This window comes from Ziziphus jujuba, chromosome 7 (assembly GCF_031755915.1).
Source record: "Ziziphus jujuba cultivar Dongzao chromosome 7, ASM3175591v1".
Lineage (NCBI taxonomy): Eukaryota > Viridiplantae > Streptophyta > Magnoliopsida > Rosales > Rhamnaceae > Ziziphus > Ziziphus jujuba.
This window is the reverse complement of record NC_083385.1, coordinates 24,648,537-24,667,860: the sequence shown is the minus strand read 5'-3', so window position 1 is coordinate 24,667,860 and position 19,324 is coordinate 24,648,537. Positions and strand designations below refer to the sequence as shown.

The following is a 19,324-nucleotide window of genomic DNA, read 5'->3' as shown; positions in this document are numbered from 1 at the left end:
CTTTCCTTAAGTAATTCAAGATAGATGACAAGCTTACTATTGCCTCTTCCATGACTTCTTCTCACTCGCCCGCAATTAAGCTCAAAGCACCGCTCCTCATGGGTTGGTTTTCTTTCAAGTGCTTTCACTCAACTAGCCAAATTGTCAATCATTTCCATTTCTTTTTGAAAATTTCATCCCAATCATGGCCTTTGATATGCGCATCCATAATGTCGACAAGCTTCTTAAGTTGCTGATGAATGGCATTAAACCGCATTTGATTTGTCAGCTTTGGCATTCGAGTTGCTCATCTCGTAACCACACTCTCATACTAATTGTCACGGTTCAACTTTTAAAGTATACAAAAGTGGATTGTGCAGTGTTTACTAGCCCTTTATGGGTAGTAAGCCAACCTTTAATGTTTCTCGCAAGCATAGTACCCACACGATATTAGCATAGTGTAAGCACTAAGCAAGCAATAAAGTAAATAATAATAGTTGATCTTAAAAGGGACATGCATATAAAGCAACAAAGGGACTAAATGAAATGTATTCGTTTTATTAGATCTCAATGGAAAGAGCAGTAAAGGGGTTAGAAGCACATATTAAGAGCTTTCACCAATGTTGATGGTCTAGCTCAACACCTCGTCGACTAGCGATGCCCTTTAAAGAGTTTATTTAACCATTACGATCTTAGTAGGAAGAAACATCAAAATGCGTGAGGAATTATGATGGCACTATTTTTACAATGCAAAATGGAAGATCTAAGCATGTAACTATGGACTTGACTAATGACTCTGAATGAGCTTAACTTCGTGATTATAAACAACATACAAGGTACAACAATAAGTGCAGAACATGGGACTCTCACACCAAGCACATGACAAGTTTATTAAAAAATTAACGAAAAAAGGAGAAGGGTATCAGGTGTAAAGAAAAGTAAAGTTTAAGGTGTACAATGCCCCAAAAAAACAAGTTTAAAGTACTAAATATCAAATTATATATAATTTAGAATGCATCATTGCCAGTATTCCCTAATTGTTTGAGCAAAAGGTTAGAGCATGCAAATGATGTTAACTCTATGTTTCATTATAATTTAATAAGTTTGATAAAATGGTGCTTTTTGTTGTTCAAAAGTATTGTAAAGTGATAAAACTCTTTCTTTTTTTATGGTAAATAAACTCTTTATTTTTTTTTTTGAAATATATAAATAATGAAAGTCAATATGATTCTATATGACTTATTACCGACTTTTGCCACTTTTTTTTCGTTAAGGCATAGAATCGAGGGCTTTAAGCCAATAAAAAAATCACAAAATCTCCTGCTCTTCAAGGATGTCCTCATTGATGAGAAACATATATTAGGGTGTACATGCGACTCGTTCACATAATGTGCTAGGCCAAAAGAAAGAAAATAATGATCCAATATCGGCGATCAAGACCAATGAATAAGATAGAAAGAAAGAAGCCCAAATATTTTTATCTATAAATACGGCATATTTGATTCCATCAATAAATCTATTTTCTTCCTTATAAGTTATAGTTTTAATAAGAACGCTAGTTTTTAATATTCATATGTTATGATATGAATATATCACACACATTTTTTTTTGATATTAGAAAACTCAATATACTAAAACCTAATGAAAACAATAATGAAACATATAAATGTATCTATGAAAATTTATTTATATCATTGTATTTTTACCACCTTAAAACGAAGGCAAAGAACAATAAAAGGAAATTATTTACTACATTTTTTTATTAATATATTCAATATTAATTAAAAATATTCAATATCCCCTCTAATATCCTCTAACCCAAAAAAAAAAAAAAAATAATAATAATAAAAAAGGCAAAAAACAAGAAGTGCAATTCTTTTTCTGATCAGCAAAAGGTACACTTATTAATAACACAATTTGAAAATTTATAATGCCCTTGTGTTTTCTTTATTTACTAATAAGTTTTTTAGTTTACGTGTTTGGGGTAAAAAAAAAAAAAAAAAAAAAAACAAAGAGGGAAAAAAACAAAACAAAAACAAAGAAAGAAGGACCCCACCATCCACATTCCACAAGCACAAAACCACTGTCTTCAAACCCCGGTGCACGTTAGCAGCGTTCTCTTTTTTATTTTATTTTATTCCACAAGCACAAAACCACCGTCTTCAAACCCCGGTGCACGTTAGCAGCGTTCTCTTTTTTATTTTATTTTAATATATTAAAATAAATAATTTGAATAAAATAAAATATAAATTAAAAATAATAATGGTAGTAATTCCTTCACCTTCGTCTTTCTCTCTCAAACAACAACGTCGACCGTCGAGGCTCGTTACACCAGCAGCAACAGCGCCAGCGAAACGACGCCGTTTCCAAGAAGCTGAGGAAAAAAAAATCGGCCATTTCCTTTCGCCTTCGTAATTTCCCGGATTTCTATATTCTTAGGAATTTTCATCCAGATTTACTCTCACCACAAACCGATCTCTAATTTTTTTTTTTTTTTTTGAATTTCAAAATTTTCTCGGGAAAATTCCCCATCGTCTATGCAATTTTCCCTCGTCATTTTCCTCCTCGTTATTTGAAAAACAGGAAGGGGGAATTCATTTCTCTCTCTTTGCCTCCTCGTCGAGGATTGCGGTTTCTGGGGGAGAACTGGATTTCGGGGGCTTTTAACAGTGAACGAATTATTGGATTGGATTGCCGTGGGGAGCTGGAACTCCGCGTTTGGTGAAAATTAGGGTTTTCGAATGAAGGTTTTAGGGATTCAAGGGGTTTTGTGTTGAGGAAAATGCTGTTCGTGGTTTGATTCATCTTGGTTTGGAATTTGTCCAAGTGTTTTGAGAAAAACAAATTAGGATTTTCTCTTCAATTGCATTTCAAGAGCGGGTAGGGTTTATGATGGTAGATTGAGAATGGTGCGGCTTCTGGGTCTGACTCGCGGAGAATCGTTCGAATCGCCTCGGGAGATCGCCTCGAGGGGAAACCCATCGAGTGAATCCGGTGAGAATGGGTGGCTCATTCGATTCTTCGACTCCGCGTTCTTCTGTGAGTGGATCGCTGTTAGCTATTTGTATAAGCATGAACATCCAGGTGTGCGAGACTACCTCTGCAATAGAATGTATACTCTTCCATTGCCTGGTATTGAGAGCTATTTGTTTCAGATATGTTATATGTTGGTGCATAAGCCAAGCCCATCTTTGGATAAGTTTGTCATTGATATGTGCTCCAAGTCGCTTAAGATTGCTTTGAAAGTGCACTGGTTCTTGTTGGCAGAGCTTGAGGACTCTGATGATAATGAAGGGATTAGTAGGATTCAAGAAAAGTGTCAAATTGCAGCCACATTGATGGGTGAGTGGCCACTTCTGTTAAGGTCTCAAACCGAGTTGAGTAGCCCTGGAAACAAGAACCTAGTTTTGAATAGGATATTATCATCAAAACAGAAGTTATTATCACTAACATCTTCACCACCTGCACAGAGGTCATTGTCCTTCTCGCCTACCTCCGGGAACAATGTGCAGGAGGATGGTCAGTTATCTCCTGATGAGAACAAGATTTTTAAGAAATTTATACCCGGACCAAAGGTCCGAGATGCATTGCTCTTTAGGAAGTCAGTTGATAAAGATGATGATGACAATGAAAAGGATGGGTTCTTTAAAAGGCTCTTGAGGGATTCTAAAGGTGATGATGAAACGGGATTGAAGATTAGAGAGCTGTTTAGGAAGTCATCAGCAGAGAAGGATGATGATGATTCTGAAAAAGATGGATTCTTTAAGAGACTTTTAAGGGATAGTAAAGGTGATGATGAGGAGTTGACTTCGAGCTCTGAAGGTTTTTTCAAGAGATTGTTTCGTGATAGCAAGGGCGATGCTGAGGATAGATCATCATCTAAATCAGTAGAAGATGATGAAAAAGATGGATTCTTTAGGAAGTTTTTCAAAGAGAAATTTGATGACAAGAAGGATGGGATTGATAGGAATGAAGATGAAGAATGTTCCAAATCTGTTGAAGATGATGAAAAAGAAGGGTTCTTCAAGAAATTCTTTAAGGATAAATTTGAGGACAAGAAAGATAGTAATGATAAGACTGAAGAATGGAGTGCTAATGGAGAGGAAGAAGAACCTTCTGAATTTTCGATATTTCGAAGGTTATTCCGAGTGCATCCAGAAGATGGTAAAAGTAATGCTACGAATGACAGCAATAACAGTGGTGGCTTGTTTGAAAGTAGCCCAGGAACTGAGAATTTTTTCCGCAAACTGTTTAGAGATCGAGATCGTTCAGTTGAAGACTCCGAGCTATTTGGTTCAAAGAAGAATAAAGAGGTAATCAGTTTATGTTTTTTTCTGCCTGTTGCTGAACTGCAAGTGAAAGTGCTTTCACTTTAATACAATATGAATTTATGCAATTCTCAAAAGTGGTTATGACTCTACGAGCTTATTTGTTTGGTTGTGTTAAAATCTATAATTCCGTATTGAACATGTTTTGACATCAGCACTCTTAATCGTATACCGAGACTTTGAGAAATTTCCTTATTTCTGACCATTTTGAATAAATAATTATGGAATATGCAATCCGGTTCTGTCTCATTGAATCTAGTTTGTTGACAATCTTTTTAAACTCTTAGTCAGAATTTTGTTATAGTTACAGAATTTTGCATGGTGAAATGTTCATTAAAACTTTAATGACACAGCATTTCTATTGAATTTAACAGATCATGTTAATGCTGTTTCTCTACCGTGTCGTTATGTTTGCCAACCATTTATCTACCAATGGAAATTGAAATGATGTATATTTGCAGATAATTGGTGTTCTTTATGTGTTTATCAGCAAAAGAAGTTTGCATAGGAATTAGGTTGACATGCATATATTTTATGATATCTTTCAATTGTAGCATTTGAAGTGGCTTGTCCTTTTTCGTGGGAGTCATGCTGCCACTTCTTTAGTAATGAAGTTACTAGGTGAGAGCAGAGGTTGTAATTATGAGAGGAGTCTAGTTTGTTGACAATCTTTTAAACTTTTAGTCAGAATTTTGTTATAGTTACAGAATTTTTCATGGTGAAATGTTCATTAAAACTTTAATGACACAGCATTTCTATTGAATTTAACAGATAATGTTAATGCTGTTTCTCTACCATGTCGATATGTTTGCCAACCATTTATCTACCATTGGAAATTGAAATGATGTATATTTGCAGATAATTGGTGTTCTTTATGTGTTTATCAGCAAAAGAAGTTTGCATAGGAATTAGGTTGACATGCATATATTTTATGATATCTTTCAATTGTAGCATTTGAAGTGGCTTTTCCTTTTTTGTGGGAGTCATGCTGCCACTTCTTTAGTAATGAAGTTGCTAGGTGAGAGCAGAGGTTGTAATTGTGAGAGGAGTCTTATTGTCACTTCTTTGTAATTCAAGTGTTAGCACACAGCAAATTTTGTAATTATGAAGTACTATCATTATTTTCTTTAGATAGATAATTTAGGAATAGGAGGATAGATAAGCATAAAAATTAGTAAAAGGTTGACTGGCTGTTTCTAGAAGAAAGAAGATGAAATACTGACATATAAATCAATATCTTTATTCCATGTTACTCCATAAAAAGACCAGAAAGGATTTAGTTGTTTCTAATGAACAAATATAGTGGGAAGTTGTGATTGTTGCTAAATGGTTAAAGTGGAATAACCAAGTATTTCTGTATTTCAAGATAGATTTGAAAATTTTGAGTACTTTTGGGATAGAAATAAATATTTGGCATCACTGAAGGCTTCTTCATGAGTTTAAAAACCCCCCTTTCTCAATTCTCTTAATTGATATGGAAAGATCCCATGTAATTTTCTTTTGTAACATTAAATACTTATGTTTCTTAAAATAAAAAAAGAAGATAACTATATGTGAGAAAAACACTAGAGTGAAAATTTTACAGGACATTTATATGGTCATTGAACTAAATATCATATATACATATAATAAAGATGAAAATGATTTTAGGAGATTGCATTTATTATTGGGTGCTTATTTTGATCTCTTGTTGTATTCTTTTTCTATTACATATATACACATACATATTTCAAAAGGAAAAAGGAAAGGCGCATATTTTGGTATCTACAATGGTGGATCTAGTTGTTCTCAGACCTTTTCCTTGTGGAAGCAAGTAGGATAGTCAAAATGCATAAAACATATTTGGTGAAATTAAACTTAAAATCTAAAGCATTCTAACTGAAAAATGTGCTTTTAAAAACATTCATAGAAATAATTTTTTTAGAAGAATTTTAATTTAGGGTGCCATTTATTTTTTTAAAATTTAAGTTATGATCAGAAACTAAGCTTTATTATTGTAAACAAAATTAAAAAGTCTTATGAGGATGAGAAATCCTCTCAAAGAAAATAAATCATCAAGATTTAGGCTAAATCTCAAATAATGCTTTAATCATCACTGAAGCATAAAATAGTGATTTATTATATCCCTTAGAAGTTGATGTCCATAGAAAATTTAAAAATTGAACCCTAACTCACATGAATATTACATCGTGGTAACTATCTTCAAACAATCTATGATTTCTTTCAAACAGAGTCTCAGTTAGTTGCGCATTTCCATTACTCTTCCCTTTTCTACTTCCTCTGAAACACTTCAAAGAAGCAATCGTCACTGACGAAACTGGTTTTGGAAAAGTCGAAGAGAATCCAGCTTCCTTTTTTGTCTAGAAACAAGATTGACTGCCATGTAACAATGCAAAAGATTAGTTGGTCTTTTCTTGTGGATAAAATTAGGTGTAAATTTTTCCCACGAGCTAGAAGCCAAGCAAACGCCTGAATTTTGTAGACACACTTTAAATATTACGAAGGAGGATCAAAATATTATTATTGGATGAATATTAATCAAGATAACAAAGTAAAATCTACAAGGCAAAGCCTTAGATAAATCTAAGGTCAATAATCTTTTATTTAGAATTATTTATTTATTTTTTATTTTTTATAAGAATGGCAACATCAATAGAAGTCAATAGAGAGAACAAATCAGAAGATTCCATATCATTCAGATTTCAAAAGAAGTTAAAAGGACCAAGAAGAGATGGAATTGAAATCCTTCTAAGTGACTACTAACTCAATGCTTGCAATCTTATGGGTGTATTGTAATTCTTTATGCTATAAAATCCACTAATTGAATGTTCTATTGATAAAAAATTGTTTCTTATGGATATATTTATATGTGTGTCTATATTGGCATGATGTAATTTTCAAAACTAGATGCCAGGATTTAGTTTTTATGGGAAGAAGATATTGTCTAGAATCCAAATTTCGGACATGGGTAGGTATGGTGGGTGTTGGATTGAATTTTTCCAAGTTTAACACAATTTAATGAACATGTCAGGATATCCAAACCTTCAATTCAATCAAATTAATGTGTTAGCCTTTCAAAATTTTTGGTTTTTAGATTTTCTGGTGATGAACTGATACAGTCCAAATATAAGCCCGCTGTCATAGCATGAAATGGCCTGAACCTCTAGGCATCGTACACCGAGGTCATTATGTGAGCTGAAGGGATTTGTTTTATTGTATTTCACATCTTGAAGTCATTTTCATCAATTGCATGCATGCATATCTTATAAATTATAATGAGTTTAATTGATTAGTTGTTCTTATATTTGGCAGAAGCATCCTGGTTCACCAAAGCAACGGAATGAAAAAGCAAATGCAAAGCCACCTCTTCCAAATAACACGGCATCCCAATTCCGCAAAGGGGCTTATCACGAGTCATTGGACTTTGTGCAATCATTATGCGAGACTTCATATGGGTTGGTGGATGTATTTCCAATTGAAGATCGTAAAAGTGCTCTTCGTGAGGTTGTTTATATATTTTCTAGTGTATTCCATGTTACAATTATATTATACGCATGGACATTCATGCATACACATTTATGTATATCCATTTGAATGTGTGACATGTGGTTTTCATTTGTGTTTCTAGTCACTTGCAGAGATCAATCTGCATATTGCTGAGGCGCAAAATAGCGGAGGTACTTCTTTAGTAAATTACCATAGAGGCTGGCATAATGCTGTTTGTATTATGTCCTTTTTTTTTTTTTTTTTTTTTTTTAAAAATTTTTTTTTATTACTGTTTAGTATTATGCTAGGTGAAGTAGTTTGGATTGGAAGTTACATTTTGTTTTACAGAATGTGGCCTGAATATTTTTTATGAAAACAATGCACACTCACATTGGCTTCAACGCCATTTATTCTCTGTGCCAAGAATATTATTTTCAGAATGCAGGATACTACAAAAGTTTGGTTGAAAAAAGTATGAAAGGTTGAAGAATTGAAACTTGAAAATTTAAATTTGTTTAATTGAACATGAGGATTGCCAATAGAGGTTAGGCCATTTGTAAGTCCCCTGCTTCGTTTTCTTGGGTTCTTTTTCAAGGTTTGGATACATGGTTATGAACAGATTCTTTCGTATACATGTAGAAGTCCAACATTAAGAAATTGAGAGAATCTGTGACCTACTTTTCTGAATTTTGCTTAGCCTTTATTGTAATTGAAAGCAGTTTGACTTAATGCAATTTGTTGTTAACATATAGAGTTAATGGTAGCTGGAAATTTGTAGCTGCATCTACTCCAGGCTCTTATTTTGATTTTGATGATTATTTGTTTAGGAGTTTGTTTTCCAATGGGAAAGGGGATGTATCGTGTGGTTCACATACCTGAAGATGAAGCTGTTCTTTTGAATTCTAGGGAAAAAGCACCTTACCTGATCTGTGTAGAAGTCTTGAAAAGTGACACTCCAAGGTATTCATCTCTATGGGTTGCCAATAGCATAGTTTCTTTTCCACTGTGACTCGAACAAGTTTTTTTTGAAACTATTCAAACTGATGCATATTCTTCTCACCCTCCTCTCAGTAATCCAAAGGACTCATCCAGCTCCCAAAAGCTTTCAAGAGGAGGGATTCCATTGGCAAATGGAGATGCACTTCTGACAAAACCACCTCCTTGGGCATATCCATTATGGACTGTCCAGGAGGTGTATCGCAATAGTAATGATAGGATGTCAAGTTCTACTGCTCAAGCAATTGACCAGGCAATGTCACATATGTCTGAGGCAAAAGTGAAATTTGTTAGTGTAAAATTGTCTGTGGAGAAGCTATTACATTCCCAGTCAGAGGATGTTGAAATATCTGATTCAGGCCTAGGCATATCTTGCAGTAGTATACAGTCTGCTTCAGTTCCTTTGCAGATTGTATCCAAGAGTCATCAAGATGGAGACGCTGTAACTCATACATCAAGAGCACCACATGGTTATGATTTGGAGTGTGTAAGGTTGGTGCTGACAGCTGATCCTGGTGTTAGAATGGATGACGTTGAGGATCAAGGACCACCACGACGAAAGGAACACCGCCGAGTGCCAAGTACAGTAGCTATGGAGGAAGTAAAGGTAGATCTTTGGTTGATCTTTTGTTGCAATTATTATTTTTGAAATGAATAAAGTTATTGATTCCTCTTGCTTAAAACATTTGTTAGCTGATCTCACAACATGTGTTAGTTGATTTCACATAGGGACATAAGGATTCTACTAAGGAAAAGAAAACAGAGGAAGAAAGAATTTCACACTTGTTTTACTGGAAAACTAAATTTCTTAATCGTATGTGTTATTCTTGTTTTAAGTAATAAATAATCTTTTTTATAATTTTCTTGTAACCGAACTGTGGCAACTGAAATTCATTATTTCTATTTATTACTTTTTGCTTTTCCCTATTACTTTTCTACTATGAAAAATAGCATTAGCCTGCTTCATTATTAAGCTACTTTAACATTGACAAGAAAATTATTTTATCACTTACATTTGGTTTAATATCTAAACTTATGAAACTAAATTTGTTTCTTCCAAACATTTTTAAATTGATTTTTGTCTTGGTTTTGTAATTCTTTGGTACCAAGAGATTGCTAAGATATATCCTGGTAAGCAAAATGTTTTCCGGTACTTGTATTACAGCTGGATCCTTGCATCAGTAGCACATTTTATAAAGGGTAAAGTTGGTGCTTTGGAGTGGGGCAATGCAGCTTGAAATTAAAGGATCTTTTGTTTTCTTGACTATTTTGGTGACATTCTGAATTCTTTTCTCCTCAAATCTGCACGAAGTTCTTTACTTGTATTTGTAGTTGCTAGCATGCTAATTTCAGTTTTAGATGCTTCCTCTAATGTGTTTGTGCACAGATTTAAGTTATTATATAAAAGATGCATCAGGTGTAACATTACATGAGGAATATTCTTTTCATTCTTTTTCAGTACACATTTCCTATTTTGGTTTTTAATAATATTGAAACTCTACAGGCCGCTGCAGCAAAAGGGGAAGCACCTCCTGGACTTCCTTTAAAAGGGGCTGGTCAGGATTCATCAGATGCACAGCCAAGGGTGAATTTCAAATCTTCATGATACTGTTTTTTTTATGTATTATGGAAATATTGGACTTCTTATATGATAAATTTCAAACATCTTGACAGGCTAATGGGGGTACTCCCAAGGCCAGTGATGCCTTGTCTGGTGAACTTTGGGAGGTAAAGAAAGAGAGAATACGCAAAGCTTCAGTCTATGGAAAAGTACCTGGTTGGGATTTGCGCTCTGTAAGTTATACATTTACTAAATTGCCTTTCTTATGCTTAAAATCTGCTATCATATGGCTTTGGAATAATGTGAACAAGATATGGCTTTGGAATAATGTGAATAAGATATGGCTTAGATTTGTATTTTATTTTTACCTGGTTGCATTTGCAGTGCTTAGTATATGCGTGCATGCACATGCATAATTATGAAAAGAATAACAGCCAAAAATCTTATTAAATTAGGTTTTAGTGGGTTACCACATACCCTTTTGTTTTTTGTTTTTTGGAAAATAGGATTACTACATACCTTAGTCTCATTCGAGGTTCAAAATTCTGGTAGCATTAACATCGCTGAAATATTCATGTATCATGGAAGCTTGAGACTACTGATTTAAATATTTGCTTTTAAATTTATTTATTTATTTTTTCTGGGTGTTGCAAAAATATTGGGGAAATATGGATACCGAAGAAATATCGGGACATTTTTCAGCATTTAAGTTGTATTGAAAAAACACATTGCAGCATGTTTTTAATGGCTAGTTGTTGTTTCCTCTCTCTCTCTCTTTTGATACCTAAGTTGATGATAGTCAGTCATGAATGGGTTTTCATTTTAGAGCTTTAGGTTAAATTTCCATATGTAACTGTTTGTGTTAGGTGTTATACTGACTATAGCATCAACAAAAATCATTTTGTTTCACGTAGGTTATTGTTAAAAGTGGTGATGATTGTAGGCAGGAACACCTTGCTGTGCAACTTATTTCTCATTTTTATGGTAGGTTCTCCTTTTGCTTTCCCTTTCAAATTTTGTAATTTTTGTTATGAATTTTTATCCCTTCTTATTCATTTCGTTTATTTTATTTTCCTTAATTTTTTTAATCCTTATTTTTTCTTTTAAAAATTCTGTACTTATCCATTTTTGGCCGTTGCTTGAACCTTTTGCATTTATTTAATATTTATACTTTATTGTTTTTATTTTTTGTATGAAGTACAGAGAGCTCAAATGGTATTGCTCTAAAACATGTAACAGCATAGTTCTCGAAGTCAAACTAATACTTATGTGGTTGGCCTGTAGTGTTAAAGTAATTAATATTTCTGTGTCATGATGCTAGGACAATAGGTTATTGTTAGGGGCTGACCCAGGAGATTAACATTGAGGGGGCCAAATTTCGAAATATGTGGAAAATAACAATATCATGCACAAGCATATGCATTATTTTTTTCTTTACCATGTAAAAGATCTAATATAAGATTGTACAAGAATTAAAAATATTAAGCACTACATTGTGCAAAAAGTTGTTCTTATTTCTTTTAATAAAATGTAATACCATGAAAAAATATATATATATATATATATATATTTCTTGATCTCTGCTTGCACAAATTTAGTTATTTGGTTTAGGGACTAAATATTGAGTAGTTGCTTATTTTCTATATGTTGAGCAAATAAGTTATTGCTCTGTTACATCTGCTGTTATTTTAGGTTGCATGCTTATTGAATTATCCTTCATTTATACTCGATGGGAATCTCCATAATGCTTTAAAGTTTTCTCAGTCAACTTAGGGTGATCAGTTTTTTGGCTTCCTCAAAATTTTATTTTGGGCTACAAGTATTCTTAAATTCTTCTAAGTTTAGTAAATAAATTTGGTGACTCTAGTGTTATTGTAATTTCATTACAGAAATTTGTCTCTTGAAGTACTAGTTTAAATATTTAGCCTTGACTGCGTTAGGATGAATTCTTCATCTCCTACTGAGCATTCCCAGCCTTTTAGTGTCATATAGTTAGGATTTGACTATCCTATTTGATTTTGATTTTTTAATCCTTGCCTGTTCCTAATTGCATGCCAAGCTGTTCTTGGTTCTCTCTTTATGTTCCAAAATTAAGTTAAGGAAAACAAAGCAGACATGGTAGCCAACCACTGTGTCTACATGGTTGGGACCTATATTATGGTGCTTGATGCCAGAGTATTCCAATAAATTGTTTCTATCTTATTTAAGGGCTTTTTATTTTTGGAAAACCTGTAAAGCGTATAATAATTGGGTTTTGATGTTAGATATATTCCAAGAAGCTGGTCTTCCGCTGTGGTTGCGTCCATATGAAGTCCTGGTTACTTCTTCTTACACAGCACTAATTGAAACAATTCCAGATACGGTAATTCTCTGTCTTTATATCTCAAAGTGATTTGTGTATGTCTACTTTTAGCTTTCTATAATATTGTCTTTGTTGTTTCCAGGCTTCACTCCATTCTATCAAAAGTAGATATCCTAACATTAGTAGCTTACGTGACTTCTTTGTTGCCAAGTATCAAGAAAACTCTCCTACTTTTAAGCTTGCCCAGGTAACTTGCTCCTGCATCGAAGCAGTGTCCTTTGGATAGTATGGTTGTTAGCGGAGCATGTTCATAATCACGTTGCTCACAAAAACAATTTGTGATTACCATAGATATGAGTTGTGCATTCTTATTTGTGAGTCATATCCAGTAAATTTCTTTTGTCTAACCAGAAAAAGTGAAAAACTGAAACTGCTTAGGGTCAACAAAATCATGCCTCCTTGTTATATTTAATGAATGAAAATTGAAGAATGAGATTTGAATTGAATTTTTCTCTTGGTACATAATTTTTGACACCAGTTGTCATTAATGGCTTTTTATTTCCCCCTCACTCTTAAAATTCTTTGTTGCAGAGGAATTTTGTCGAAAGTATGGCTGGGTATTCTTTAGTTTGCTACCTTCTACAGGTATGTTACCCTTTCTTCATTCTCCCTCACTCTCTCTCCTTTACTCTCAAACAGTGTACATGCATATGCAAATAGCCCACAGAGATGGAAGTTTCAAAAAACTTCAAAAAAAGCAAAATGGATATTCAAGGCGTCTGGCTAGTTTTTGAATATCCTAATGTTTTTGTATGTGATATTGTAAACATGTAAGAATAGAAGTTGTGTGTCTTTTACTCTTTTAGTCAACTTGCCTATATATTGGTTTACTTGATTTCACGTGTGGAGGAATTGGGAGTACCCTTCTTTACTTTTAAGTTGTAATAAATTTCGCAGAAAAAGAGGAAAAGTACCCTTTTTATGTTACCATGGTACAAGGAGATGGTTTTAATTAAAATGCAATCAAGAAATGATTCCAGTGACTGATAATTAGCCAAATATCTGTTAATGCAAAGTGACTAAAATGAGTTACCCTGCATGGGTGTTCTTTTGTCCAGCATAAGCCCCCAATAAAATGGGTTGCAATTCAGCCCAGGCTGATTCCATAAATTGTGCATGATCACTTTGATATCCCTTAAGATGGGAACATAAATGTCCAGGCATCTATTGGTATGAAACATGCACTTTGTCAATTTTGGATTGCAGGTGGTGTTGCAACAATATCACTTGTTGTTTTGTCATGATTTGTGAATCTCTGTACCAGGATGGAAAGCAGGAATTTTTATTATAGGTGCTTTATTGTACCGTAGACAGCTAGTCAAACTGTTGTCCAACTAAACTTCTGTGTTTGATAAAATATTGTCAAGAGAAAAACATCTAAGAGTTACACTTCTATGGTTGTTGCTTTATCTGTGTTGGCTGGTCATCCGACACTTGTCATCACATGCAAATGTGTCACTGGGATTTGTTTTGCTTCTAACAAAACTTAAATTTTCCGACATTGCATTGATGGGAAGATTTGACACCTGAATTGTTTCTTATAATCATTTTATGTACCCAATTTTCTCCATTTTGATCATGAAAGCTACAAATGTAAAGAAAAACAATAATTATGTTATAATAACTCTAGCCAAAATTAATTTTTATGAATGATATGAGATAGATGATTATGAGGTGATGGGAGAAGCATACATGTGTCTTTCTTGAGAATACGGCTTTATAATGCCATTTTTGTTTATTAACAATGATATCTGGTACATGTTAAATAATTATACATTAAAAGCATTATCTATTCATGCCTATCCAAATAATATCTAGTGGTAACTTATGTACATGAGGTATGCTCCTGTTCATAAAGTAGTATGAACCGTTAATTTGTTATGACCTTATTTATACATTCGTTTTTGGTAGATTATGACCTTTACTTTCCCTTGATCTCCTGTACTACAAAATAATAATCATTAAAAAGTAAAATGTCTTATCTTCATTGGTCTTTTTGTTCTTGTATAGGTTAAGGATCGGCATAATGGAAATCTTTTAATGGATGAAGAAGGCCATATAATACATATTGATTTTGGTTTCATGCTCTCTAACTCTCCTGGTGGAGTAAATTTTGAGAGTGCTCCATTCAAGTTAACACGTGAACTTCTAGAGGTAAGATGGTGATTTTATGGTCGTACACTCTATCTTCTTCTATATTATGTTTACAATCCTTGGAGGTGCCTGTATATTTCGCATCTTTGGATGGTACCAGTATGTTTGTAGTATGTACTAATTTGATTATTGTTATTGCTCCAGGTAATGGATTCAGATGCGGAGGGAGTTCCAAGCGAGTTTTTTGATTATTTTAAGGTAGCAATAGAAGTGACATTCTGTTTTGCTTTTTTGCTTGATTAAGTCTATATATGTTTTTCTATGTTAACAATTCTTCCTATACCAATTCAGGTTTTATGCATTCAAGGCTTCCTTACATGTCGTAAGCATGCGGAGAGAGTTATTCTTCTTGTTGAGATGTTGCAGGTAACACCAGCTTGAACTTTCCCAATATCTAAACATTAAAGTCTATATATAAAAAAAAAAAAAAAGAAGCTTATCCTACATCTATTTGTCCTATAAGAAAGAACATAAAAAACATAAAAAACTTAAAACAACAACGTTATTCTAAAGAATTCTACCTGATAAACTAATACACAGGGTTGTACTGAGTACTTTTTCTCCTAAACTAGAGACACTAAATTTCCACCATCTAAAAAATTGATTTTAGATGCTTGTTATTGGGTGAGAAAATCATAAAACACCTGGTGGCTTTGGAAGGTATAATTTATAATTGAGATATTCTGCTGAGAGAGAGAGAGGCTGATAACATTGGCAATTAGCCATGTGGGAAACACAAATCTATATGGCTTGAAAAGGATTTGGGTGCTGTTTCTTGTCCATTGCTTCTAAACTCCAAAGCTGCTTCAATAAATGTAGAAATTTTCTCTTAAAAGTGGGGGTGGAGCGACAAGAGGGGATGAAGAATAAATTCATTGTTATGTTGGAGGGAAGGGATGTTGAATTCTTCCAAAACGACCAAAACCAATCCTTCAAAAACTAGATGCATTGGAGGAAGAAGAGAAAAAATTATAATTATTGTAAGCATTAACATTGAGTAAAAATGATAATATTGCCAATAAAAATGTTTTCTTTCCTTATGGCTTTACCTCCTATACCAAAGATCAGAAATGATACTTCCTCTTCTTCCATAATATAATACCAAACAACACAAGGGATGAAGAAAAGAAAAACTATTTGTTTCCCAATTTCTTTCCCTCCTACTGTATCCACCCTTGCTGTGTTCTCCTCCTGAACATGGGGTGAGAACTTTGCATTTTTACAAGAATTTTGAGCCATGCTGGTGGCATCAAACTTCTTGGAAGCTTTCAAGAAATGGAAGTGAAGTTGTTTTATAATGAAATCTTTATACTTCTAGCTTTACCATGTTGTAGCTTAATAATGATACTAAGTACCTTCTCCACGTAAGCATAAGCAAATTTATTTTCCAATTTGGACCATATTTTAATACCATAATAAGTTTTCACAATAATAGATACTTTTAACAGCGTTGAATGCTAGTCATGGTTTGATAATTCTCAAGGGTGCCTAGTGTCAGAGATTTTGTGCACATTACTTAGTTTACCTTTTGAGTGCAATTGGGTGTAGTAATTTCTTCTTGTACTCAAATAATATAAGCCCTTGGAATATGGATTTATAAAACAACTAATTTAGACATATATGCATTACCTCCTTCTCACCATCCCATTAATCCAGGGAAAGGTAATAGGTGTTCCATTTTGAAAGAAAGCCTGGTGTTCTTTTGCCTTAAAAAGAAAAAAAAGGGAAGAAAGCCCCTATCCGCAACCTTGAGCCTGATTTTAGTGCTTGGTGTCGCAATTGGGAAATAATAGAAACAAAATGAAAAAAAATCCCTTTATGGGTAATTCTATCATCTATACAGTAATAACGGAACGAAAAGATATTTAAAAAGAAAAAAAGGAAAGAAAGAGTATAAAATACATTCTCTATATTTTGTGTGTGTGCACGTGCGTGTGTGTGTGTGTGTGTGTGTGTGTGTGTGTGTGTGTGCATGTACACTGTATGTATATATACAATAATTCTCTAGTTAGGGAAACACTAACTTAATATGAGGAATGATTTAGATTTGAATTCAAAAATAAATTATCATTTTATCTGATGGCTAATTTTTTGCCACATAAGCATCCCTTATTTAACTAAGTCAAGGATTTTGTGATGAGAGACTAACTCTTTATATATATATATTATATGATAAAACTGCAGTTATTTTCATTTCGAATTGTTTTCTTATGATACAATGTGCATGCATTTGGCATGGTTGGTTGGTTACTAGTAGCTGGTGGATTTGTTGACGCACACATGCTCATGTTACTGTTTTGGTTGTTTGGATTAGGACTCTGGTTTCCCGTGCTTTAAAGGTGGTCTGCGGACAATACAGAACCTAAGGAAACGGTTCCATCTAAGTTTAACAGAAGAGGTTTGTAATATAATCTTTTTTTGTACTATTTCTTGTTGTTCTTTTACGTTTGGTAATACTATTTCTTATTGCTATGGTAGTACAATAATACATAAATATATGACCTTTTTTTCCATCAGCAATGTGTCTCCTTGGTGCTTTCCCTGATTAGCAGCAGCTTGGATGCATGGCGGACACGGCAGTATGATTACTACCAGAGGGTTTTGAATGGAATATTGTGAGGTTAAATTTCATTGATATCACATGATTCTGTTCAACGAAGCCAGCTCAGTAAGATTGTAATCATCCAAATTGCATAAGCAAGTCATTGTGATGCAAGTGGAATTGGTTCACTGTTGGATGGCTTCTGAGTTTTATTGGAGGTGAAAAGGATTGTTGATAGTGAGTTGTGGCCTGTTTTTCTCAGTGTGAGGAATTTGTAATTGTATCGGCAGAAATACTCAGGAAGTCTAGCAGGCTGAATTTACTTCAGCAGGGTTTTCATTTTTCATTTTTTTTCCCTTTGTTTTCGTGTAATATGAACTCAGCTGGTTGGTTGGCGCACAAGGTCATCCGGCCGTCCTATCATCATAAGACAGAATACACTGTACAGAGTTACTTCAATTCAGAGGACAGACCAGAAACGCAATGGCATTGGGAACCATTTTGCCTGGGTGTGTCTGATTGCAACATCTTTACACTGATTAATGATCTGCAGGAGCCAGGTTTAGTGATTTTGTAAATCTTCGATTTTCCATTGAAATTGATTAGTCTTCAGCAACGGAGCCTTTGGACAGGCTCCATCGTTAGGAAGGTAGCCTCTGTTCCTTTCCGCACTAAGCTGTGCCAGGCGTTTGATTCTTCCATAATATAAGTTGTGGTAGCAAACAAAAATTCATGAAAATTAGTATATGATTGTATTGTATCATGTGTAATTGATCCCCATTTTATACAGTAAAAATTTGTTGATTGGAATATCTTCTAATGTGTGAGTTTTTGGTGGCATTGACTTCTGATTCCTGTTTGATCTCTGCGGTGGCTGGTATTAGTATGAACGTACACAACCTGCTTGTATATACTAGGTTCTTATTTATTTTATTTATTTATGGATGTTTTGAGTTAATGGCCTCTTCGTTTTAACCAAGCTGCCTGATTCTACTAGGATAATCGTCTACAATTCTGTGGCTGTTATATGATTTTCCTGCTTGGGTTAATAATTTGGTATGTTTGCCTAATTGGTTCAGTTAATGAGCAGCCTTGATGACCCAACCTACTTCGATTTCCATCTCCTAAGATATTTTCTCACTAGTGAAAGTGATTATTTTTCAATAACCAGTGGCTGTATTAATATGTTGGTGTTAAATAATGATTATTATTAGGCGCGGACGTCTGCAAGTGTCGAAGTGTTAATTTAGTTATTTGCAGGTCTTCAAACTCTACATTTAGGTTCCTATTTTTTTTTTTTTTTTTAAATTTTTTGGGGCATTTTTTCTTCCTAAGTTCATGTTCCTGTTGCAGTGCTAGCTTTGTTTCCTTGCAATTTTTTATCCAAAAATTTGTTATTAGAAGGGATCAAAGAGTAAGTTGGTGCTAAAGAATAATTATCAGGTGCGGATGTTTGCAAGGGATTACATGTTAAATAAAATTTAGTTATTTGCTGCTTACTATTTCCATTTTTCTGTTGCATTATTAGTGTCATTTCTTGATAATTTGTTATCCCAAAATTTATTATGAGGGATCAAAATGCAATTTTGCTATAGTTTAAAGATCCCCACATGCAATGCATAACTAAAAGAAAAAGTATTTTTTTTTCCTCTAAATAATTTTTTAAAAATCTAAGAAATTATATATTATTTTTCATAGAAAATCAAGAAAAAAGAAATGTAAAGCACTAAAATCTTTTGATTTTTTTTAAAAGATGCAAAATCTTTAAAAAAAATCTATATAAATTATTTTTTTAAAGCTTTATTCTTAAAACCGTTTTGTCACTTTCTAAATTTTCATTCTACTTTATTAATTTATTGTAAAAATTTATTTTTTTATTAATTCAGAAAAACTATAATATTTTAAAATTTTTATAT

General features: G+C 33.5%; 1 protein-coding gene across 2 annotated transcripts; it reads left to right on the top strand.

The window, feature by feature from the left end:
- Nucleotides 1-2,241: 2,241 nt before the first annotated feature.
- On the top strand, nt 2,242-18,366 carry LOC107425599 (phosphatidylinositol 4-kinase beta 1). Of its 2 annotated transcripts, XM_048478745.2 has the most exons (17): nt 2,247-2,390; nt 2,563-4,292; nt 7,620-7,811; nt 7,936-7,984; nt 8,621-8,753; nt 8,865-9,396; nt 10,294-10,374; nt 10,464-10,583; nt 11,265-11,334; nt 12,615-12,712; nt 12,795-12,899; nt 13,244-13,297; nt 14,723-14,866; nt 15,011-15,064; nt 15,158-15,232; nt 17,181-17,264; nt 17,384-18,366. In XM_048478745.2, the coding sequence occupies exons 2-17, from the start codon at nt 2,886-2,888 to the stop codon at nt 17,483-17,485; spliced, it is 3,300 nt and encodes a 1,099-aa protein (XP_048334702.2). In that variant the 5' UTR covers nt 2,247-2,390; nt 2,563-2,885; the 3' UTR covers nt 17,486-18,366. The 2 variants fall into 2 exon arrangements, with proteins under 2 accessions (XP_015891093.3, XP_048334702.2); XM_016035607.4 differs by having other exon boundaries at nt 2,242-4,292.
- Nucleotides 18,367-19,324: the final 958 nt, after the last annotated feature.

Bases quoted from the DNA above. Each gene is read 5' to 3' on its own strand.
- LOC107425599 (XM_016035607.4), top strand. From the start codon at position 2,886: ATGGTGCGGCTTCTGGGTCTGACTCGCGGAGAATCGTTCGAATCGCCT. The intron at 7,812-7,935 runs GTTGTTTATATA...TTGTGTTTCTAG, and splicing joins GTAAAAGTGCTCTTCGTGAG to TCACTTGCAGAGATCAATCT. The intron at 8,754-8,864 runs GTATTCATCTCT...CCCTCCTCTCAG, and splicing joins TTGAAAAGTGACACTCCAAG to TAATCCAAAGGACTCATCCA.